Here is a 25,821-nt window from a genome sequence, read left to right as displayed (position 1 = left end):
CCTGAGAACAAAGTACCCTAGTAAAAACAAACAGTTTGAATCAAAGAAACACAACCTCAAGTGGACTAGTTCCACCAATGATAGAAATAAGAAATGCTTCACTTAACAGACATAATTTTCTTTAAGTCTTTTTTTATTTAGAGATTTTTCTGGTAAGGAGATATACCATAGGAAAGCAATTTCACTGGCAGTGAGGTATGTATATACTCTACCAAAATACTCCTTATCTTAACTGTTTTTAACTTTATTTACATATGAAGGAAAGTATCAATGCATATCCTTGGTTCAACTATAATATTAGCCAAACTACGTGAAATTAAGTGAAATGGTGCTTGCATACAAAACTGTTATTTGTAAAGGAATCTAATTTCAGATTAAAAGAACTGATTTGCTTTTGGAAAGAGTTAAAAGAATAATCACAATTTATCATGACCAAGACACCTGCACCATAGTTTCCATTCCTCACAGCACATTTATTTCAGTAATTCTGTACGTCGGTTCTTAGCATGAGCATAGTGTTACACAATTTTCATACATATAATCACACCCAAAACAAGTTCTAAAATTTAAATTGTAAACATTCTCATCATATGTAGAAATATTTTGTGTATTATGTTTTGCTAACTGATCGAATTTGGAAGATAATATAAATGAGAAAGCCTATTCTAAATTGTGTAGTGAGCATCATTTATTAATTACATTTCTACAATGTTAAATAAAGTAAGACGCAAACCTGTCCTTGTAAGCATGTCAAATTTTAGGTAAAACGTTAAAAAGAAACAAATTTGTTAACAAAAGGATGTCTTGCAATAAAGAACATTAGATTTTAATCCTTATGATACAAAAATGGAAAGGTAAATAGCATCTTTGTTGACAAAGTAGGAGGTAGCATGGATGCACCACTTTATTGTCTGAGAAATGCAACTGGAGTAAAGAATATTTCCTTACCACAAATAATTTCCAGGACTATGTACATATTTCTTTTAGAAATACTTGTTTAAACAAATCTCCCTCCACTTTTTAGTATAAAAAAAACCGTTTCATGTGATTTTAAAAAAACACTTACACATCTAGATAGAATAGTACTCTGCCCTATTTGAGTGAACAGTCTCAAACTATGAAGTACATGATATTTAATGCCCTAAGTTGAGTAAATTTAGTTAGCAGTTCCTGGTATTATACAAAACACTAAATACATAACAAACAAAATATAATATCTTATTTTTCTATGCAAGTCTTGTGGGGGAATAAACAGAGCCTTGATTCCGGTAACACTGCAGAAAACATAATTTTCCAATAGGTCTGTCTATAAGTTTCCATGTGCAACAGTTTTATAAATGGCTCTTAGGTATAAGGTCTTTTAATGAGCGAACCCAGTTAACCAACAAACTTAGTAAACCTTAAAAACATATCTTCCACCCTATATAAAATATATAGACCACTTACTGTTTTAAGTATTGTTTGCTCTGATGTCACTGTAATTCACTTTTCCCCATTTTCCTGCTTTATTTAGTATTTATAAATGGATAATTTAATGAGGTTTACAAAAAAAAGACAAAGAATTTCAAATTTACATCCAATTCAAATTTGCTATTGAAAAAGTTTCCTGGTTCTATGAAGCTGCTTCTGCCATTAGTAGAGAAAATGAAGTTTCTGTAATGGAGGCAGGCTTTTTAAGTAGTGATGTGACTTCCACCATGCCAGCTCCAGTCCGTGGAAGATTAGCGTTTACAATGTGTCGTTGTAAGTGCTTAATCCAGTCTTCCTGAACAGATAATGGTCCTCGAAAGACTAAGCCACAAAACCTACAGAAGAAGTTGGTAACAGTTTGTTACCATAGCCAATTCCATTTAAAAACAATTCACATAAAAATACATCTTACCATATACCATTGTACCCCAGTTTTGTTCATTCCCTCCATTATTCTGTCTTTCCCCACTCCACTTCTTAAAATGACTCTGACAGGTTTCAATGTTCCATATTCATATGTGTATAAAAAAATCTCAATTATATTCACCATCCTTTACCCTCCCCCTTCTGCTATTATCTTTCCCTCAACATGACCTGTTTTATTGACTATATATCTGTTTACCCATTTAAATTTGGTTACTCAGGTTTAATTGTTTTCCCCATGAAAAATGTTACTTATAAGCTGGCTGCCAGTGGCTCATGCCTGATAGCAGGAGTATGGTGGTTCAGAGGCAGCCCAGGCAAATTGTTTGCAAATGGTTCATCTCCAAAATGACCAGAGAAAAATGGACTGGAGGTGTAGCTCCAGTGGTAGAGTGCCTGCTTTGTGAGCACTGTGAAGCCCTGAAAACTCCCAATTTCTATCTTTATTAACAGGTAGAATAAACTTGTTATATTTGCAGAGGTAGGAACATTATTTAGGTTGAATGTAAATAGTCTTAATATCTACTCATCTAAATTCATTTACAACAAAAATAATTACTCCAAAAAGGTGTCAGTTTAAAGACCCTTCTCCAATTCAGAATTCCTTAAACTAAACTGTGTCTATGCATATTCCTGTGTGTTTACGGAAGGAGATACATGTGTGAGGGAATAAGAAATGTGTTCCCCAAAACCAGGAACTTAAGACAATAAAAATGAAACCAAAGCAAACACAGCAGCTATAATACAATAAAAATAAAATACAACTAAAAGCCACTTTGTAAATCATAGTACAATAGAGGCACTTGCCTAATGCATAAAACTCAATTTATTACTTAAGCAAACAATAGTTTAGATGAGTTAAATGACTGTTGAGAATGTACCCTGCCACAAAATAAAACTAAAGCAGCTAACAGATCTCAAAGCAAAATATGATGAAAGTGCTCAGATTTGGCAATATAGGGATATACCTGCATCGGAGAATGTAAACCTCATCGGCACCATGAGGTAAGGTTAGCATTTTCTTCTTGCTTCCAGACCTTGACCTTGATTTCTTCTGCTTACAATCTAAGGCTAAGAAAGGGAAGAAAAAGATTTAACATTCCTTATATTATATTTTAAAATATACCTACATAACCTATTTAGAGAGTCCATACCATCTAAATTGTTAGGAAAAGTTGGCATCCATTTCTCTATTTGCGGAGGCATACACTAACTTGCAGCTGACTTTCCAGCAGCAGCAATGTTATCTGCATATATTTGTCCTGTATTGTTGTTTTTCTGTTTTTTTTTTTTCAAATAATGCTTTCCCATAGCAAACTACAACTTAGAAAAATATAACTAGCTGGAAACAGCTATGGTGGTCAATAATTCTAATAAGGGCGATATTTACTTTTGATCATACATAACTTTAACATTTGGTTAAATTTTCCTTATTTCCAGGAAAATGATAACCTTTTAACATCATTAGTTAAGTTTGCATTTGATTACTGGAATAGTAATCAAATAACATATTTAGAAAGTAGATCTAACATGTTTTGAAAACTGAGCAAGGGAACATCAACAATGTACTATAAAGCGCAATGAAAAAATCAATTTTCATAGAAACTCATTGGCAAAAAAAGCTCAACTTTCGTTTTGTAAACTCAATCTGTATTACATGTACCATCATGCAAACATGTAACTCTTATTAGAAAATAAACAGAAATCTAGTATTATCTCAAATAACTTTATAACTGGATCCAATGTTTGATCCTAACTATTCTTTACATTTTTTATATTTTCTCTAATATTTTATTTTTAAAATATGATTAAAAAGGAAAGTTTTTTTATATGAGCGTAGATCAAAAATTTTAATGTTTTAGAAATTTTTCCTTTAGTCATTTATTCCAGAAAATCTGCTTTAATAAAAGAAAAAAAGATATTTTGTATAGGCAGAAATGGATAGGACATAATGCTTTCTAAATCTTTGAATACAGCTACACCATTCCTTTGGACAAAGGGATGACAGTAATCCAGGGTGCTGCTTGTGAATTAGCAGGAAAAGAAGGTAAGAGTTTATCTCTAGGGATACAAGGGGGAGGGATACAAATTTAACAGAAGAGTCACTCAAATGGCTTTTCTTCTCTTACACTGCCATGTGAAATCCCCCTGAAAAAAAATTCTAAGTTAAGAGAGAGCCGGAACTGGCTATTCAATGATTCTGTAAAATGAGGTGTTCCAAGTCCAGACTCCAAAAGAACAGATGCTACTATTACAAAACCAGTGAACACAGGTCCTTACAATAGTCAAGTGGCAAGGCTAACAAATGCCATACAGAATATTAAAAATCGTAAGAACCCTAAATCTCACCCAAGCCACTCATTTCGGTTTCTTTTCACCTAGGACCCACAGTCTTTTTCTGTTCAGAACAAGAGTCTTATTAAGTAAAAGAACTACTGGAAGTCAGGTTGAATATTAAAGAATGGCTAACTCAAAGCTAAACAACCCAAATCTGGAATAGAAAATTCTTATTAGTTAGCTCAATCAGGAGCCTGTACACATTAGGAACAATAAATACTTCTGGAGTAAAAATAAAGCAAAATTCAGCAATTTAACCACTGAAGTTAGACAGTATATGAATGGAAGTCTGTTTTACCACTATGTAATATGTGTAACATTTCTATTCGATACATCTGCATCATTTATTTAAGTATATTGTTGCATTATCTTAGATATAAATCACTAGCCAGCCTCATGTTATGTGTAGAAAGCAGGTTGCCCACAACTAGTGTGAAGAGTAATGTGCCCCATACTCTGTTATCAACACCTGCTTTGGCCTAAAGGTGTTGTGGTGAGCAATATGAATTAAAGTGGATCTTAAGTGATTCATACACTGAAAACCATTCTGGAAACTCAAAGGGTAGTGCTACTAGATGTCAGCTACTCTTTCTATTTCTAAGGTAAAACAAACATAATCTCTGCCTGCAGTGTGGAACAGAGCAAGTATTTGCTTTATCATAGTGCAGGTAGAATCTTACTTTGAAGACCTTGCTAGTTGTCAAAATTGCCACACTGTATTCAAACTCCTTTAAAAATGTAAATAAATTACTGTAGGTTACAAATAGAATACATTATAACAATCCTTAAAAACAATGTTCACAGAATGCTAATGTTAGGGGTATAAAGCAAACCCAGGGAGAAGGGCAGAGGATGGTGAGAAAGAATACTAAAAGAATGTTATCAGTTACAAAACATTTAAGTCACATTTAGATGCTGTGACACTTTAAAAATGGAACTGGACTTTCTGCATTTCTGAGATGCAGAAATATTTTAGTTTTTAAATAGGAAAAAATAGTGTTTTATGAGTTCTGATGGCTGTATGGGCTCTAGCAGGCTGTTTTTTATTGATGATCAGATCTAAACTTTACACAAGAATGCTATAGTTTCTTTAAGTAATTTGAAGGTACCCTGGAAAGGAGAACAAATCTGTCAGTGTGACTGGTAATTTCTGGTAGCTGGGACACCAGGTTAGGTACAGAAGTTCATGAACTGAAAATCCTTAGAAGCTCTGTTCAGAAACTAAAAGCCTCAGACCTCTGGTAGTAAAACCTAAATGTCTCAATGTCTTAATATCTTCAACATCACTTTAAAAAACTTAGTCCTTCAAATGTTTTTTAGTAAGTTAAATATGAACACATTTAGCTGGAATTTTTTTCTAATACGTTCAGCTGCCCTTCTCACTCCCTGTAATACTACCCCTACATTTTAAAAAATCCATTTAAAAACTGAGTTTTTAACACTTTTAATAGGAACACAATGGGGACATCTTATGTCCCTACAATAAAAGATGATTTATACAAATTGTTCCATTAAATGAAACAGATGATGCATAAGCAAGTCTATCATACAAACATTCTAGCCATGTTACCAGCCCAAATATTCTCAATTAATTTTATGTAGAGGAAAAAGCAGTTTTGCTCTGGACTGTACAAGAGTCACTAGAAACTGAATATGCAATGCATTACTAAGACATTATTCAATATTAGTATGGAGCTCAACAATATTTGTGACCAATAGTCAAAGGTGTAACAAAGCTGAATAAGCTACCAAGTAAATAACTTTATTGTACAGAGATATCCTTTGTTGTAGGGTTTTATTTGTACTTATCAGTGTTAAAGGAAAAAAACCCCACAAATCTTTTTTGATTTTCCAAGTGTTTAAACTTAACTGCATTTAAAATATGCATAAAAACGTTTTTTTTTTAAATATAGTTTTCTTCTCCATGGCGCTAATTGTTTCTTTAGAAAGGAACAAATCCAGTCACTCAACCTTCCTAAGGTGTCTATACTTAGGGTGGCAAAAACTGTTTTAACTATCAACTTCTTTCAGAAAACTGTCAAAAATCTTGAGGTCATCTGATTTTATGAAAGAGCTCAATGACTACTTCAGATAGTACTTGCAAAGACAATGAACTGAGCAGTAAGGTCATATGCAAAAAGTTTTACAATATATCCTTCAGTACAACAGCTGTTTTGGTCAAACAAATCTGAAATTAAAATACATTACTGTGAATATTCAGAATCCTACAAGTCCTCAAAAAGAACACCATACTGCTATGCTATGAACTATAACAGCATGCTCAAAGCACTAAGTTGGCTCAGTGGAAAACCTCAATAGGTAATACAACACATACAAATTTAAGCCTGTTTTCTGAACCACCATTTAGTTTTATACATAAAAGAAATAGAAGCTACTTTTGGCTCTGACATTAATAAAAATCTTGTCCTTTCTGCCTTTCTAGCCGTTATACACAGTAATCGCCTCAATGCATTTCTTCCTTTTTCTTCACCATACAAATGACTTCAGAGAATCAGGATTTCAAGAAGACTCCTGGAGTGTCCGTCATCAAAAAGTACACTACAACTAAATTAACATTCACAAGCAAATTATTATTTTTTTAGTCATCCTCCCCTATTTAAAAGTCTTGTTTCTTCTGTTTCTTCCTTAACCAATTGTTGGCATCTCTAATGTATCTTAGTCCATTATCTGACTCTGTAAGAGAATACCGCGGACAGGTAAATTAGAAACAATAGAAGTGTGTTTTGCTCACAGTTCTGGAACCTGTAAGTCCATGAGTGTGACACCAGCCTCTGGCCTTCTTGCTAAGTCATAATATGGAAGAGAGGTAAGTGAGCACATGCAAGACTGGTAGGAAATTGGGCAAATTCTTTTTTTTTAATCAGGGATCTACTCCTTCAATAACTGATTCACTTCCACAGTAACAGCATTAATTCATCCATGAGGACAGCGTCCTAACAGCCTAACCATCGCTCTCTCTTTTTTTTTTGGCGGTACTGGGGTTTGAACTTAGGGCCTACACCTTAAGCCACTCCACCAGTCCTTTTTTTTGTGATGAGTTTTTTTCGAGAGAGTCTCACAAACTATTTGCCTGGGCTGGCTTCAACTGTGATCCTCCTGATCTCTGTCTCCCGAGTAACTAGGATTACAGGCTTAAGCCACCAGTGCCTGGCCTAACCATCTCTTTAAGCCCTTTGTCTTCATATTCTTACAATACCAATAAAACCTCAACATGAGTTCTGGAAGGGATGTTAGAACCATAGTATTATGTCGTCTACCTCCCCTGACACACACACTCATGTCCACATACAAAATACATCCATTCTATCCTAATAAGTTCTAACATGAACTCAAGAGTCCAAATTTCAGTCTCATTAAATAAAATATGGATGAGACTCAAGACATGATTTATCCTGAGGCAAATTCCCTCCACTAGTAAACCTGTGAGGTCAAACAAGTTATCTACTTTCAAAATACAATGCACAGGATAGAAATAGACATTCTCATTCCAAAAGGGAGAGATATACAAGAAGAAAGGAATAACTGGTCCCAACTAAGCCTAAAATGTAATAAGGAAAACAAAATTAAACCTTAAATCTCCAAAAAAGTCTTTCTCCATGTGCCACCTCCTGGACACACTGAGGAGTTTGGGCCCACAAGCCTGTAGGCAGCCTCATTTCTATGACTTCTCAACTCAGACTTCAGCCTGTAATTCTCCCAGGCTCGTACTGCATGGTGGTGGCCCTATATAGTTCTAAGGGTTTTGAAGGCTGCCTGACTCCCCTAGCTCTACTGGACATTGCCATAATTGGGGCTCTCTCTTTGGCCCCATGAAAGGTCTCTGCCTGAGCACCCAGCACCCAGGTAATCTATGACACCCTTTGAAATCTAGGTGGAGGCAGTCATGCTTCCACAGCTCCAGCATTCTGTGGGCTTGCAGACTTAACGTCACATGGATTTAGCCAAGGCTTATCACCTATACCTTTTGAAGTAGTGAGTCTACTAGCTCACGTGAGACTACATGAGCAAAAGTTGTAGAGACCAAAGGCCTTCAGGGTGATAAACAGCATAAGAGGTTAAATGAACAGCTGATAAACAGCATAAGGTTCCTAACCTCCAAGGTAATCTTTCAGCAAAGAGCCTCTTGGCTATACCTTTAGTTTCTCTCTAAGCATGCTTTGCCACTCTTTACATGACCAGGTTATGACTTTAAGTCATTTCTTTCCTCTCACAACTCATAGCAGTGTATCACCACACAGCAGACTGAATGCTTTGCTGCTTAGAAATTTCATCCACTTGATATCCTAACTTCTACATTCCATAAATTCCTAAGGACAAGGACACAATTCTGCCAAGTTCTTTGCAGCAAATTTAACTTCCGTTTCTAATACCTTGTCCGTCATTCTGAGATGTCATCAGAAGAGCCTTTACTGTCCAATATTCTGGTCATAACCTCTTATGTCATATAAGAAAATTCAGACCTTTCCTATGGCTCTCTTCTGAACCCTCAAGAGAATTACCCTCAATGCTCCACTCACAGCAATATAAACATTTTTTTAACCCTGCTCTTCCAAAGTCCTATAGCCTCTACCCCTTACCTAGTTGCAAAGCTGCTTCACATTTTCAGAAATTTGTAAAAGTAACCCAGTTCTTGGTACCAATTTAACTACTTCCATCCTATTCGCTCATAGTTCTGGAAGCTGGGAAGTCCAAGGGTACTGCACGGAACCAGGTGAGGGTCTTTGTGTTGGGTTATAACACGACAGAAAAGCAAGTAAGCACTTGGGAGACAGAGAAAATCGGGCAAAGCCGTATATATGTATTTATCAGGAACACACTCCTTCAATTACTAACCTACTATTCTCATAATAAAGGTCATTCATAAGGACAGAACCTCAATCACCTTTAAACTTAATACTGTTAAAATGGTAATTAAATTTCAACTTTGAGTTTCAGAGGGGACATTCAAACCATACTACTGGGGTTCAATGAAACATAACAAAATGGCCAGGCCATATATACCCCAAATAAGAAGCATGTTCTAGTCCTACTAGAGGAAAGACAACTTCTTTTCTATCTATCTGGCTTGCAGAGTTGGGTAAGCTATAGCAGCTATGAGTTCACTGGAAGACAGTAGGAATAAAAGCAGCACAAGCAGGCAAAATGTCATTCTACCACCATTAAAAAGTTGGTAGTGAAGGTGGTAATGGCAGTGGGAAGGTAGGAAAAGGATGCACACTTCCCAAGGGGTTCACATGTAAGATATATAAACTCAATTCTAATTATTGTCACTAATCCTTCAAGGTTCATAAGCCTCAAGCACATAAAAGACTGGGCAAATACCATTTTCTTTTCCTCAGTTCCAACTGAAAAAGAACCAGGGTTTTTGGTTTTGTTTTGTGTTTTTAAAGAAACATGTTAGCTTGTACAAGAGAAGGATGAGGGGAGGGAAGGCATTTGATGAAAAGCTTACACTTTTTGTCTGCCCCAAATATTTATAAGACTATTTTCACAGGTATGTTGCCTAGGTAGCTGCACAGGGTCCCACACTTGGCTTAATGCTCTGCTACTGCTGTCTTGAAATTCTTACTAATTATTAGACAAGGCACCATATTTATTCTTCATTAGCCCTTGCAAATTATGTGATCAGTCCTGAGTAACTAGTACCCTAGATGACAAAGGATGTATGTCCTTGGCCCCTAAAAAAAGGGTAGCTATTGAGAAAAACTGTTAAATCCCCTCTCTCTAAAGCACATTAAAATTTGTAAAGGCCTCCCCTACTTCTACGTACATAAATTCTTTGCTTATACCAACATAATCAGTCAACCATTACTGCCAAGATGAGCAGTTTAAATGGTTTACTATTTTGAAAAGCAATGTTTCCCTTCCTATCAGGAATTAAGAATGAAGACATACAATTAGTAACCTTGTCAGTTTTATTTTCACCATCATTTATTTCTCTTAGTATTTTCACTCTAAAACCAGATAGTTTATCAGTCCCCACGTAACTTTCATCAGTTTATAAGTTTCCATTCCCAATGACTAGAAAATGGTAATTAACCCCCTATCACAAACATTGGTGGCAAAGTTAACTAGAATTGTTTTAACATTTCACCTGGAAGAGGAAGATATGTAAATTATCTGGAAAGCAGATTTCCTTTGTTTTAAGAAGTAGGTTTGTGGCTTAATTAGAATTAGTCTCATAGAGACAGCTGAGTTTGCCGTACAAAGAAGGAAGTTAAATTAAGGGTAGTAACCCTCAGGCCTATAATCCTAGCTCTGAATCCCAAAGTTCAGGAGGATGTGGTTCAAGGCCAGCTGGATTGGGGGGGGGGGTTCACAAGACCCCATGTCAACCCAACTGTGCTGGAAAGCACAAACAGGAGGATCATGGTCAGCCCAGACATAAAGCAAAACTCTATCTCAAAAATAACCAAAGCAAAAAGGACTGGGGGTATGGCTCAAGTGGTAGAATGGCCTGCCTAACAAGCACAAAACCCTACTTCAGACTCCAGTACTACCAAATAAATAAGTAAATAAATAAATAAACAGGTAACGATAACCCAGGAGCTTTTTAAATGCACAATTTGTAGAAGAAGTAGAGGAGAATGATTAGTAACGGAATACTCTGAACAAGTAGATGTAAGGGGAAAACCTAGACACAAATACCAACTTCATTACACATTCTTATAAACAAAGAAGTTAGAGGCTGCTGTGTTTCATTAGCTTTCCAAAAGCTCAAACAGCTAATCCCTTACTTACAAGTGGCTTACTGGTCATTTAAGAATTAATAAGATAGCAAATGTGTTACTTTTTTGTGATAATAAGGTAAGAAAAACAAACATTATAAAAAGTCTTTTCAAGGTAAGGTGGACTTGTGTGCTGTTTTATTAAGCAAAATAGCCACTTGCTATGAATATCAACTTTTGTTAGGCTAAGATACATAAAAAATTAGAATAAATATTAAAGTAAATAACGAAAAGTCTGCTTTTAGTCACCTTTGTTTAGAATTACCAGATTGTTATCAAACTCCTACATTCTAAAGTTGCATTATTTCTAAAACATTCTCTCAGATGCAGTAGGAATAACTACATAATTGTTAATTGAGGAAGCCACCTATTTTAAATTATCTTACATATAGTCATATTCAACTTATATTAGATGGAGTGCATAGCACTCTAACAGCAAATGCTACATGCCCATCGTCCTAATGGCTCTCATTTGACTTTGTATCATTCTTAAGACCTTTACACATTCCCACAAAATCCAAAACTACAACCAAACATAGTGAGTGCTATTTTCTGCTTTAGTTAACCTGCAGCTAAGGCTATAACTATATCTAGCCTGTCTATTTACCTACCTATTTTATTTTTAAAATTTTAAACATTCATTAGCAAGACATAACCCTAGATACAACTAAAGAATAATAAATATAAATAATAAATAAATAACAAATAATAAATATAAGGAATAATAAAGTGCTCCTTTTCCACTTCTAGGTCTGTGAGGGGTCACCAATCTCCAAGTCATCTTCTTGCCCACCTTCCAAAAGAAAAAGTCAGTGTATAACTGTATTACGTCAGTAAAAACAAATTACCTAAAATTTAATTCTGGCCAGTGACATCCCTTGTTATTACAAGGTCTAACTGTACCTTAATATTAGAATGGAAATTACAGCAAGAACAAATACTACAACCAAAAATAAAGAGATTTAGGACACATTTTAAAAAAATCCAAAACATAAAAAGCAAACTCCATTAAATCAGTAAGTAACAAAAACAATAGGAATGCTAGGGAACTAGGGAAGACTTATGAAAAATAAGATGTTTGTTAAAAAAAAAAGATAACCAGATAGAACTAAATTTTTTAACCAATGGTCAGCAACAACAAGCATCATAAAATTTTAAGTACTTTATTTTACAGTGGTGCAATAATTCAATAAGGGTTATTTGCTTTGTCATGGTGGACGGCTAGGTGATGAGATACTGCTTAGATAACTGACAGAAGAAAATGAAAACCATCTTTCTACTGGTAACAGATTCATTAATCATACTGGTATAACTATCCTCCCAGAAACAAAATTTTGAGCCATCTCTCTTCCCTCTTATTTCTCAGGATTTTGCCACCAAGTCCTGCTTACTTTACTTCCATAATATTAATTATACACCTGTTATCCCTCCTTTACATTCCTATTGTCATTGCCCTAGTTTACGACCTTTGAAATGGCCATACCACCACAATTTCTCCTCCTTCTGACCAAATAGTTAACTTTTATTTAAAAAGCAGTTTCCAAAGTATTACATAAATCTTTAAAAAAGTCTAACAGTGCCTTACTGCAAAATTAATTCCAACATCTTAGACTGGCATTTTATACCCTCTACATTTCACCTGATCAATTCAAAATTCCTTCATCTCCTACTTCCTAGTATTTTTAATAAACTTCCCACATTGTTACTCCTTCCTTCAGCTTTCACAGTACTTCACACATTAATCTTCAACAGCAACTATCAATTTGTCCTGTATTACATATATCTATCTGTGCTTCTAATATATGTGAGGTCCAATTTATCTCTGCAGTACTCAGCATAATGCACAAAGAGCTAAAAGAAAGCTTACTGAATTAATGAGTAATCAACCAATCATCTTCTAGGATAGTGGACAAAAACCATACTTCTTGGGAGCATAATAAAATAATTACTTAGTATTCATATAGGTTATTCTAAATAGGCAGGAGACTAAATTATATTTAGTCTACTGTTTCACAATTTTAGAAAATCATCATCAAAATGGTTTTAGGAAAAACTCAAGTTCTATACTTGAAGGTCTACTCTTAGAAAATTTACTCAATTTGAATTATTTGTTACCTTGCAAATCCTGAATAAATGCTATTACTGTGCAAATAAACATGTAGAGATATATGCTTTTAATATTTATACTTAATATACTACAGAGATAAGTTAATAGTCAAGAAGCTCATGGACAGCTTTTGAAAATACACATTTGAGTATTCAGTTTGTTCCTCTATTTAAGAAAAAAAAAAATCCTTAGCAAACATTCAAAGCTTCAAACCTGATGTAAGCATCTTCCCAAGCATCTGTAATGGAATCTTTTGGCACTTCTTGAGCCCTGAATTTCATGCCTTCGTGCTCACACTGTGTTTTTCTCTAGGTCTGGAATGTGTTAGTTCACCTCCTCTTCATGAACCTGTTCTCATCCTTCGAGTCTGGGGTCAAGCTGAAAACGTACTAAGCTCTGTGTACTAGTATACTTGTACTTGTCCCACTGGGTCATGATTAGATTTATGTAGCTGGAGTACAGGGTCTTTGTAGCCTTAGAACCAAAACTTATGTAAATGAACAAAAAATTTCTGACAGTTTTATTTTTCTCACCCATTTAAAAAATAATGGCAAGAACTATACTAGCATAAACTATTTTTGTTTTTATTTTTTTCTCCTTTTAAGACTCTTTTTAATGAGACAAATTGTAAAGGCAGCAGGAAAAAAGAAGTCCCAGACAAAATAAACAGCTGCCACAGTGCTTAGTCAATATTCTAGTTCATGGTATACTATCTTGAACAGTCTCTGATTTTTGTCAATAATCCTTTCCCAAAATTCTCTGATGAGAGACATGTCTCCTATTTTTCACAGTCAGCCCAGTCTGGAGGAATTATCAGGTATTTGCTTTAAGCAGAGGCTGGTTTGATCCTTTAGAGTTTAATCTTAGTAAGGTCAGAATTTTCTACATATTTTTTTTTGGGGGGGGGATGGGTGGGTCCTAGGGTTTGAACTCAGGGCCTTGTACTTGAGTGCTGTGCTCTACCACTCTACCCAAGCCCTGTTTTGTTCTAGTTATTCTTTTTAGATAGCGTCCTACACGTTTGGCTGGGTGGCCCTCAAGCCTCCTGTGTAGCTGTGATCACAGGCGTATACCACTTCATTTGTGTTGAGAAAGGGTTTCGCTAACTTTGCCCCTGCTGGCCTTGAACTGTGATCCTCCCAATCTCCACACCTCCACAGTAGCTAGGATTATAAGTATGAGCCACTGCAGTGGCTCTACTTATATTCTTTAAGGCTGAGTGACTCACCATAAAACATACTATTTCTTGAATATGCAATATTATACTAATTTTAAGAAGACACTCTGGAGAGACACAAGAAAAGACAAATAATTTAGCACACAGTGGAAAGCTTTCACAATATTACTTTTTTTCTTTCTATCACAGCAGAAAGTGCTCCCACAGCACTTTCTACAAAATGGGAATAACTTTTCTAGTTGTTTACAAACCCACTCAGCACCTGGTACTGTGTAGTATATGTTCATTAGCACTTGATTGCTGCAGGCTTCCGTGGCCAATTATATTATTAAAGCTGAAAATAGGCAAAAGAACCTATCTAGTAACATGCAGTCTATAATTCACTTAAAACAAAGTGCATGATAGGAAAAATAAAACAGAATTCACTACAAAAAGAGGGTAGACACAATGCACTAACGGTATTGATTAGAGGGCTCTAATACTAATTTTTATAACTTTTTTTTCTCACTAGAAAAGTCATTAGTTGTGATGGGTCAGTCATTTGTTGTAGGCAACAACTGTCTTTTACTTCCAAAATATTATGCAGAAAGTGTTCTGAAGACAATGAAACAAAGCCCTTCCAAACTATGTTTTTGGAATATACAGAAATATTTTTCTTCCACCAATATTAAATAAGTAGACACTTTCAATTTGTTTTAAATCCCAGCAGTCAGTTCTTGATTTTTAAAATGTGATCTATAGATTGAAACAAATAAAAAGAGGAAACTAGTTTACTAGCTGTCACAGAAGTATTAGGATCTCTAAACTACTACTACTGTTGCTTCTAGTCAGTACCTGGCTCCTAAGACGGGGAACTTGGGGCAGCGTTTCTCATTTGCTCACCTGTTCTGTTTTGACGGTATTAAACTCAGGGCTTCACACATGTGAGGCAGGTGCTCTACTGCTTAGCCATGCCTCCACTGCTATTTGTTCTGGTTATTCTGGATAGGGTCTTGCTTTTTGCCCAGGTTGGACTGAACTGTGAGCTTCCTATTTTAAGCTTCCCACCATCACTGGGATAACAGGTCATGTACCACCATGCCCATCTTTTTTCTTAAGATGGGGTCTCTTGCAAACATATTTGCTCAGTCTGGGCAAATCATGATCCTTTTGATCTTAGCCTTCTACGTAGCTGGGATTATAGATGTGAGCAACTGGTGTCTGGCTCTAGGACAGGGTTTTCAATCTGTAAGTAGTGCCTTCTTAGTTGATAATAATCAATTTACTAGGTCATGACCAGAATTAGCCAAGTAATAATGAGAAAAAATAAAACAGAAAATATTAGTATATAACACTCAATTCAGGTGAGTGAATGAGTACACAGATATTGTATGTGTGTAGAAATATAAAGATATATGGGGCTAAAATGCAAAGTGAAATCTCAATAAAAATGTACGCCATCATGAGGAGTGGCTCAAATGGTGCCTGCTTTGCAAGCATGAAGCCCTGAGTTCAAATTCCAGTCCCACCAAAAAAAAATTATTTCCCTTTCTGCTGAAATTCACTTATTTTGATCTCAAAACATTTTTTTGTTCCTCAAAGTTGCTAGAATTAACTTTAATTTTGTTTTTATTATTTTATTTTAAAAATAATTTTTGTTTTGAGGTACTAGGGATTAAACCCAGGACCTCATGCATGGTAGGCAAGTGTTCAATCACTAAGCTATAACCCTAGTCCTTACATAATTTTTAAATGTTTTAGAAATTTTAAAAACTAGGATTATCATATAATTTGTCATCTAATCTAGGATACTTATGAGAGTAAAAGAGTCACTATTACTCAGCTAAGAGTACAGTACTCTGTTAATTACCAAATAATACTGCCAATATAAAAAGATATCATTTAATTAAAATATTAAGCACAAAAAAGCAAAGTGAAAAAAGTTCAAAAGTACTTAATATAAACTATATCATGAAATTTCTCTGATTTTTAATGACAATTATGTTTCTATAGGGAATTAACCAGGAAAAAATGTGTATAAGCAAGTAAAACATCAATCTGAAAAGACTAAAATCTCAAAAAGAAAACTACCAATAGTGTAGTTTATTCTAAAATTTGTGAATTAAGAAGTCTGCCTTATAGGGTAGTCTCTTTAGACAGAGATGCATTTAAAAAAAATCAAAACAGCTTCATAAATTATCTACAACTGAAGACACAACAAAACGTAAGCAAATGAATCTACCAACTGAAGATAAACTAGGTCAGTTCTGGGCAAAATTATAATTTGTGAAATTATTCTTTTTTATTAACAATAGAATTAGTTTTTACGTTATACAGTTCTTGTATCTTAAGCATCTTCTATTCATTTAAAAAAAAAAGGTGCCTGATTCCCAGTTCTGGGTTCTTTTTACTTCATTCTTATTTGGCATTCCTCTTCTCTCAATTTTCTGCCACAGGAGTGGATTCTGGATGGCAGCCTTTGATTGATATGCAAAGACTGTAATTTTTATCTGTGAATGAGTAAGTGCATGCTTCTGTGATGGGATACTTTGCTTTCATAAAGTTCTTAAAGTAGTAAAATCAGTAACCTCATCCCAAAAGACTGGGAACCATCACATTAGAAGTATTTGAGTCAAAAGATATTTTGGGAAGCAGAGAGGTAGCCTTTTTAGTCTATTCAAGGCTAACTGGAGAGATGTTAAGTCAGAAAGAATACTTCTATCTCCTCAGAGACTACCAGATCTCACAGAAGAGGCCAGGACTTGGTGGATTCTAAAAAGGTTTTAGTTTATTCTAGCACAAGTAACCAAGAAGACCTTCACCATTTAGTCTGGAGATATCTAAGCTTTTTCTTCAAGACTGGACCACACTACTAAAAATCCCCCCGTGAATGAAGACTGCTTGAACTAGGAACACACATACTGAATATCCTTATGGAGGCTTTCTTCCTGTCTATTCTCCCTTTACAATGTTCCATTTTGTAATGTATTTGTATTACAGTAAGGCCTTATAAATATGAATTAGTATTTTATTCATTAAAAGACCATCTTATATATTCTTGAAAACATGATGCTTGTTATTCATAAGAATTGATGAATCCCTTATAATAACCTAGTAAACCCCTCTATAGTCATAGGTTGGGAACATGGCTTTATACCAGATATTGATATGGAACAGAAAAAAGGTATGTAGAGTTTCTAAATATAAACAGAATTCTCCACATCTGGGAAGCAAAAAAAGAAAAAGAAAAAGAATAAATCTGGATAAAAACTTTTTAGTTGGCATGAATAAGCAAGAAAGACATCTGTGTAGCTCTACTGGACAGCAAGATTTTAAAAATTTGGGCAAAATATTTCAGAATTTCTAAGGAAAGGAAGCAGAAATTCTTAAAGTGGGTATCAGTTATGGGAAACACTACATTTAGACCTTCTTCAGATGTTCATTTCCCTTCTTTTTGCCTAGGACAGTCAAACACACCCTTTATTTTCCAGCACTTTTATTTTAGTTACTAGTTAATGATACTTTAAAAGCAATATCCTCTTCTTCCTCCCCGCCTCCTGATGGCCTAGACTATCTCCACAATTTATCCTATATTTCTCTCTGATAATGAATATTTTTTAATGAAAAATAATGTCACCACCAGTTATTTATAAGCAACTGATACTATGTTCTGAAGGACTTTCAGATGAGGTAAAAGCATTTTTTAAAATGCTAACAAAATATGCAGTGGAGAGATCCTGCCCCATTGAATATTTGAATAATCATCTTGAATAATCAGAGTAAAACATTTTCCTAAGTCCTGAGAAGTCTAAATTGGGCCTAACTTGGGTTGCTGCTTTTTCTAATTAGACTCTTACTTATTTAGTGCTCAGCAGAAATGTCTTCCCACCTTAAACCCAATTTCATTTTATAAATTTCAAATGTTTTTATTCTAAAAACTCTAAGGTGAGACAACCTTGATTTTAATTTCAATTTTGTTAATTATTAGCTGTATAAATTCAGACAAATTGGTAAAGTTCTCCAAGACCTAGTCTCCTATAAAATGAAGATAATTACAGTACCTACCCTCATATGGCTGTTTCTTAAATATTATGCATGTAAACTGCATAGTAGAGTGCTGGACACACAGTAAGTGTTCAATTAAAGACTAGTGACTATGGTAACAGTAATGATGATTTCCCATTCTCTCTTCTCTTATTTTCATTGCTCCCCCCTCCCCTAATGTCTGCAGCTACTTTCCAAGCCTGATGAAGGTGGGGTTATGTAAAAATGACAACCCCACAGTAGAAGCTCTGATTCAGTAAAGTAAAACTCACTACTGCTCTCCTTTTAGTATAAATGGTCACAGCCAACCAGGTCATTTGTATGTCAAGTCAAGGAACAGCACAAAGAAGCAGAAGAAAGACATCAGATGAATAGACGTATGTCTTTGGTAGCAAGAACATATTGGTTGTAAGTCACAGAACATGAGGAAGAACAAAAAGGTTGGAAAAACAACAACTAAAGAAAGCAGAAGGTAGTGATCTTAAAACAGCAAGAGAAAAAAAAAAGAGAAACAATTTTAGGCAAAAAAGATTCATATAGATCTATTTAGAAAAAAAGGATATTTTAAGATGTAAGAGAAATGGGATTTGCTGAAGCAGGGAAGCTTGAAAGACTACAAATGAAAGGGCAAAGCATCTTGCAAGATATAAGAAGCGAATTACATACAAGTGAGCTAGCAAAATATTCTCAAATAAGCAGTATGAACAGGAATCTGCAAGGTTGGACTAACCAACCAAAAACAACACAGAAATGTGCATGTTAACACTTATGTCTATAACTATGTTTATTAATCTAAATATAGTTTAGGATTATTAAAAGAAAAATTTATCCACTTGTCAAAATGAGCCATTATTAAGGACTGCCCCTTCAAAGATCTGATGTATAGACTAACGAAAACTGATTTTGTTTGGTTAGTTTTCTAATCAATTCTATATAGTGGAAATTTAACTGTGATTTTCTTCTCCTAACAAAGCGTTTCTTCAAACTATCACTACTACACTACTTCAGTCTTTTTTTAATCAAAGAGGTGTCTTTACTGGAATCTACAAATAAATTTAAAAAATCAAAAATAGTATTAATTTAAAAATTAAACTCAGAAGTTCCACACCTCAAATGGGTTAATTTTTTTCCCAAAATCAAGTCATGAGCAAGATGAAAAAGAATCACTTGCTTAAAATTCTACCTAATAGTTTACAAGTTGCTGAAATTTAATGTGTATTCAGACTTAACTACTGCTTACCAAAGCAAGCTATAAATATCATCTGAATTTGCACCAGTCTGGTGAGAAAAAGAGTACTGTATCAAACAGACTTCTGTGATATCTGTTCAAACATACCTGTACCAGTCAAAAGTCCAGCACTCTTCTTTCGTGCATAAGCGCGTAAGTGGTTGGACAGGCTAACAGCACTTGTAAACGTCGTATTGCAATGCCCACATGTTCTAAGCTTCACAGGCATACCTATCATTCAAAAGAAAACTATAATCCAGTTCTCACTTCAAAAAGTGAAAATTTCTTAGCTTAAAGTGTGTAGAAAAGTACCATAATAAAGATGGTTTAAAAAATGTTCATCGAATTAGCTTAATTTAAAATAAGGAAGGGGGGGGATTAAGCCAACTATTAGTAGTTTGTAGTTAGTATTTACAGCCAACCCATGCTCTTTGGAAAGGTCGAAGAGAAGTGACTTGAGCCTCTAAGATCCTTTGGATTTAACGTCTATTATCACTTTCTTGCAGATTTCTGTGTTATGCAGATCATTTCTTAAGCCTACCAAAATACATCTTGTGATTTGAATAGCACGGTTCTGTTGAGAAGTTTCGAAGCTTGCAACATTACCAATAAAAAGAATTAAAAAGTCTAGTTGACAAAGTGGTAATTAAAGTGTTTTACCCACAAAACCGTAAAAGGCTTGATACTAAATTAGGCTTTCTGATGAAGGCTGGGAGAAGAGGTGGTAAAACACACCACTGAACAGCTGTTAGACACAACATTTTATTCAGGGCATTTTATGTTCATTACTCTGAATGCGCAATCAATAGTGAAAGTTAATGATTTGAAGTTTTTGCTAAAATCTTTGTGCTAAATAAATGATCAACAAGCTAACATCTTAGTCATCAAAGGAAAGAAAACATGTTGAAATAATAAGGAACTTCTAACATCTCAGACAACCCTCACTCCCCCAACATGTCTCAGTTGAGTTCTTCAATATCATTATGATAGCCACAAGTATGCGTTCCCTCTCTAAAATACACCACACCTTGGTGACACAGAACACACATCTTCTCTACATTTTATCCTTCTAAAAATACCGAAAGCTACTAACATTGAAAGACACTCTTTATATGAAACATTATTTATATTAACCAGAAGCCCATTCTAGATAAATCATTTTTCAGACTAACTCAAAACTACATTACAAATTATTATGATATTTCAATGTCTGCCAAAAGTAAACAAATCAACATTACTTTCCAGTACTACTATTCATTATTAATCATCGGCCAATCACTATTACCTCAGACACACTCAACTTAGAACTCTAATTATGAGACCATATATGTAAGCCAACATTCTTAACCTCCAGAAGACACCTTCTAGCTTAGAAGGCCAGACCTAAAAATACCAAATAAAGTTTGGTTAATTTATCTGCCACATCTTTTGCCAATACATCCAAAATATTCCTTCAAAAACTATTGGCGCACAAGCACTAAGCTAAATTGTCTGTTCTGTCCCACAAGCATACTACTGTAGATTCTAAACAAGTATGTTTTACACTCACAACAGTTTTCCAAAATCAAAACATCCCGCAATACAATAAAGACACAAATTCTTTCCATTTAAGAGGCTATTTTCTTGTTTTACCTAGCAGGGCAAAATCCAACAGCTAAATCTTGAAAATGTTACCACTTTAAGAGCACTGGCAAAAATCTGACAGTTTTGCCTTTTTTAGGAATGCTATGCTTTTGAACATCATAACCATCTTTCAACATACAAAATTTTATTTTCACAGATCAGCCTTTTGTTTTGTTATGTGTTTGTGTGTTTCTTTTGCTTTTGTTCTCACTTACATTCAGACCAAGAAATGAGGCACAGAGACTCAATGCTGATGGGCATCAATTGATCAGTTATATAGAAATGACAGTAGAATAACCAACCTGTTCTGTAAAAAAAGCAGCTTAAATAAGAAGATTCTTGAGAAAGCATTTTGCACAAATATTCTATGTAAGAAAGCATAATTGAACTGCATTTAAATTATATGAGTCATAAATGTCCTCTTACCTGAGTGCATAGTCAAGTCCATTTTTTGTGGTTGATACATCAATGGACTGTCTTCATTTAATGGAAGCACACATTTCTGAACAAATCTCTTTCTTGCTGTCTGATTATGGGTCTTTTGAGGAGAAAGAGTAGAATTCCTTTCTTCTCCCATCCTTTTATTTTTAAGTAGTTCTATCAGTGTGAGAGACTGGTTCTTTTTTCCACTGAGCAGTTCGGGTTTCGTTTCATCATATTCATTTAAGAAATTCAGCCCTTCTTCCTCTGATGCAGACACTGACAGAGCTTCAGTCTTTAGGCCATTGCGGTATGCTTCAAGAGGTATAACATTTTGAGACAGAAAGTCATCACTTGATGCAAGTTTTTGAGCTACAAATGGTCTGGGAATAATACGACGATTGTTCAATGCCTTTAAGATTTTTTCATATTTTTCTTCATTTTGCATCATCTCATTCAGAACACAGATTGGAGATTTGTGAGCATCCCACTTGGTCTTTCCAAGTCTTTTCAGGTGGCCTCTAACATGATTTGATAATCCAATTTTAGTATCAAACCAACCACCACAGAGCTGACAAGTATGTTCAGAAGTAGTTTCAGATTTCTCTATAGCTAAAAAAAATTTTTAAGAGTAATATCAGATTTTTTTTATAAATGGCCATCCTAAAATGAATTAATTCTGAAATATGAAATTATGTGATTCTAATAAAGACCAAATTCAAACAAAACTTTCAGCTCTTCTGAATTTGAATATAGGTATACTTTAGCTCAAACCATCCACATGAGAACTTACCTTTTCTAACTCGCTTAACAGGTGTCCCTGTGCCAGTTCTTTTGAAATGTTGCATTTTGTCACTTGTAGCTATTTGTTCTGGAGACACAACATGACGGGCTTCATAGCTTAATCCTGCTCTGTGAAGATGTCCCCGGACATGATTTGACAGCCCAACACCTGTTTCAAATGTGGCTGGGCAGTAAGGACATGATTTCTTCTCAAGAGACAAATCAGTCCAATGAAAAACAGAACCATGCTTTGACAATGGAGCTTCTGCGTTTTCTAAATGCTGAGGATCATGTATCTCATGAAAAAGGTTGTCAGTGCTAGCATCTTCATAATATTCAAAATAAAAGCCATCATTTTGATCATAACTAAGAGTAGCATTTTCTCCGGGCTCTTGACCTTCCACCTTGCTTTTAAATAGAGGGAATAAGTTTACATGTTCTTGATTAAGATCATTGTAGGTTTCATCTTCTATGGCCTGTGTAGTGTAGTCACTTAGCTCAACATTATCCCAGGAACTTTCATCTTCTGTTTCATAACTATCTTTCTTTTCAGAATTTAGTTTTTGCAAAACAACAACAGTCATTTTATGCAAAAAATCAGGATAGCTATCCAAGTCTTCTCCTTCGACAGAACTTTCTTTCTTAGATCCTTTAACAACTCTTTTTACAGCTACACGCTTGTGGTCTTTGAAGCTTTCTGGCCTTTTGGTATCTGAGTTATGTGGGTCTGAAACAAAACTATTGTGAGAATTACTTGACGATGAAAACAAGTGTAAAGAATTTAATGAACTAACTTCTTTTTTGAAATGTAGAGGATATGATTCACCTGATTTTTTGATCATTCTGTAGTTTTCATATTTGTGTCTATATAAATAGTTGCTATTTGCCTTTGCATTAGATTTTTCTTTTGCTGTTTGATGGAAATACTTAGGTTTTTGGTCAATGCTGCTTTTAATCATAACAGTCTTGTGAGGAGAGTTGTTTTGATTGCACATGTTTACACCTGACTGGGCGATGCTTTTCCGAGCTTTTTGTATTCTGTGTGGCCGCTTATGGAATTTCGAAAAATTGCTTGATTGTGAGCTTGATCCAAATGTTCGCTTAACATCTTGTTTTAAAGCAGAGTTCTTTGGAAATGTGGTTGACTGTTGTTTAACTAATGGTTTAGTGCTATTGATATCTATGGGTTCCTCAAGGATGTCACTTTTTCTTTTATCAAGTCCAAGAGGACTACCAAACGAATCAACACATGATGAGGAATGCACGTACTCCGTGTGCTTTTTTAAAATACTTCTGGCTGAAGTGGTAAAGGGACACATTTTACATATATATGTGGCTGATTTTTTGGATGATCCTGTAACAGTGTCTTTCATCAAAGTCTTTTTTTGAGTTTTTCTCTGGGCTGTATCAGAATTGACCATAGGGCATTTTACCACTGCTCCATGGGCAATGCCTCGATGACATTCCAATTCATTTTCTGTCACTGCCATGAAGTTACACTCTTCACAGCAATAGTACCTTTTATCTTTTTCATGGGTTTTAGCATGTTGCACAAAGGTTTTAGGGCAATTGGTACCAAACACACACTGAGGACACTGCAATCGTGCACTTCTTCCCTCATCTTGAAGTTCTTTCAATTCACGAATTTCCTCCATCAACTTCTGTCTTCTTTCTTGGTGAATAATCATATGCTTTAGAAGTGAATTGCGATCTCGAAATGTCCGTCCACATTCTCTACAAGCATATGGCCTTGGAACATTAAGATGGCGAAAGTGACTATTCCCATCTAAATGATACATCATATGCCTGTGGAGGTGCTTTTTCTCCCTAAAATTCACATTGCACTTTGTACAGGGGTAGAATGATGGCTCTTCAGTACTGAAAGTAGTAGGTGACTCGGAATCACTCTCTTCACATTTCTTTTTCAAGGTATTTGAAATAAAAGTGCTAGTATGAACAGGTGAACTGTCATCTCCACATTTATCTGGATTATAAATTACATGTTGAAAAGTATCCACGGATTCCAAGTCTTCATCAGTTGATTCGGGCTTCACTTTTGGTAATGTGTATTTTTGTGAGTCTATTGCTTGTACCTCTTCATTCTGTTCCACAAAGTCAACTTCTAGCACTTTTGATTTATTGGGTACGCAATTAGAATCACTAAAACAATCGTCTGTATAACGGGTTATTTTGCTTACATCCATTTTCCGCTTTCTCTTTTTTTCTAAACCTACTTTAGAGTGAACTGGAGCTTTATCTACTGTCTCTTCATTAGTCATAAGAAATTGAATGAATTCTTTCTGGGGATCCCAGTTCGTATCACTTTCTGACCTAAATTCATCTGTACCTGAGGAAATTCCTGTTAATGTATTGACACAATCATCTTTTACCAGTAAATCTTCACTATCCTCACCCACCTCTACTTGATTTATTAAAGTGCTATCTGACTTTACACTACTCCCTACTGAATTCTCAATGTCACAACCAACTGAAGCAGAGGTAGGTAGTTTAATGGAATGGGTTGGATTCTTAGTATGTGCTACATCTGATAACAAAAATAGAACTTGGTGTGGACTTGCTTTTTGTGTTGTAGACAGCTGAAGATCAGCTGCTACCTTCAAAGTTGAACAAGATTCTGTTATTGGCTGATCCACAGGCTGTCCAGTGGTTAATGAAACACTGCCTTTATTCATATTGGAAGTCTTAGTTAAGGAGGAGTGTGAAACTGGTCCATTAACAACAGCTCCTTTAGGCAAGGTAAAATTTTCACTAGGAACAGTGGGAGCACCAGCACGTATAAACAGACTAGACTGGGCTCCACTTAAGGCTTTTTCAGATTTGTCCTTTGACAATTCTTCAGGCAGAGTCAACGTATTGTTTTTCTGAAATGATATTTGACAATCTTTTGGTTTATGAACTCCACTTTCTTTCTCTGAGGCAAAATTGCTGTCATCTAGGAGTTCTTCTTTAGCACCAGTAATATCGGTGTTTATCTTCAAATCATCCATATTGCTGGCAAGCCCATTTAACACATTTAGTCTAGAAAATGGAAAACAAAAATTTAGATTGGCATGAAAAAAATTCTATTAGAATGTTTGGAGAGTTGAAAGTACACATTTTTATTAGCTTAATTTTCTACTTTCTGTATCAAGATCCTAATAATTATCCTAGAATGAAGATTTCTTCAAAAAAATTGAACCACTTATCTCAAAAGTTAATATTGTTGTTTGTACTCAGCAATAATAATTCAATTTTACATATATACAAAAATGTCTAGGGAAATACAACGTACATTCATCTACATAATATAAATGAATACACTACATATAGAAAAAATTAAAAGCTCATAGATTATTAATAAAAAGAAAATTATGTTGCTTAAGTAGATTTATTACGGACAGCCACTGTACACGTCAGAATAATTTGAATTATTAAATATGGCAGAGAAGCACAAATCTTGTCACTTAAAAGCTCATTCCTG

At 34.9% G+C, this 25,821-nt stretch overlaps 1 protein-coding gene across 17 annotated transcripts in view; it reads right to left on the bottom strand.

The window, feature by feature from the left end:
• Nucleotides 1-449: 449 nt before the first annotated feature.
• Nucleotides 450-25,821, bottom strand: part of Znf644 (zinc finger protein 644) — a 99,405-nt gene continuing 74,033 nt past the window's right edge. For 12 of the 17 annotated variants that reach the window (XM_074076502.1, XM_074076499.1, XM_074076511.1 and 9 more), the window contains 5 exons: nt 22,351-25,379; nt 21,564-22,169; nt 19,623-19,745; nt 2,862-2,964; nt 450-1,805 (listed from right to left, as the gene is read on the bottom strand). In XM_074076502.1, the coding sequence (XP_073932603.1) occupies nt 1,613-1,805; nt 2,862-2,964; nt 19,623-19,745; nt 21,564-22,169; nt 22,351-25,379 (4,054 nt within the window). In that variant the 3' untranslated portion in view covers nt 450-1,612. Of the gene's footprint in view, nt 1,806-2,861; nt 2,965-19,622; nt 19,746-21,563; nt 22,170-22,350; nt 25,380-25,821 lie in introns of those variants that run through there. The other 5 variants (XM_074076516.1, XM_074076515.1, XM_074076513.1 and 2 more) reach the window with 2 other exon arrangements.

The sequence above is a fragment of the Castor canadensis genome, chromosome 6 (assembly GCF_047511655.1).
Source record: "Castor canadensis chromosome 6, mCasCan1.hap1v2, whole genome shotgun sequence".
NCBI classification, from domain to species: Eukaryota; Metazoa; Chordata; class Mammalia; order Rodentia; family Castoridae; genus Castor; species Castor canadensis.
The sequence above is the reverse complement of the archived record's forward strand: the minus strand, read 5'-3'. Positions and strand labels throughout refer to the sequence as shown.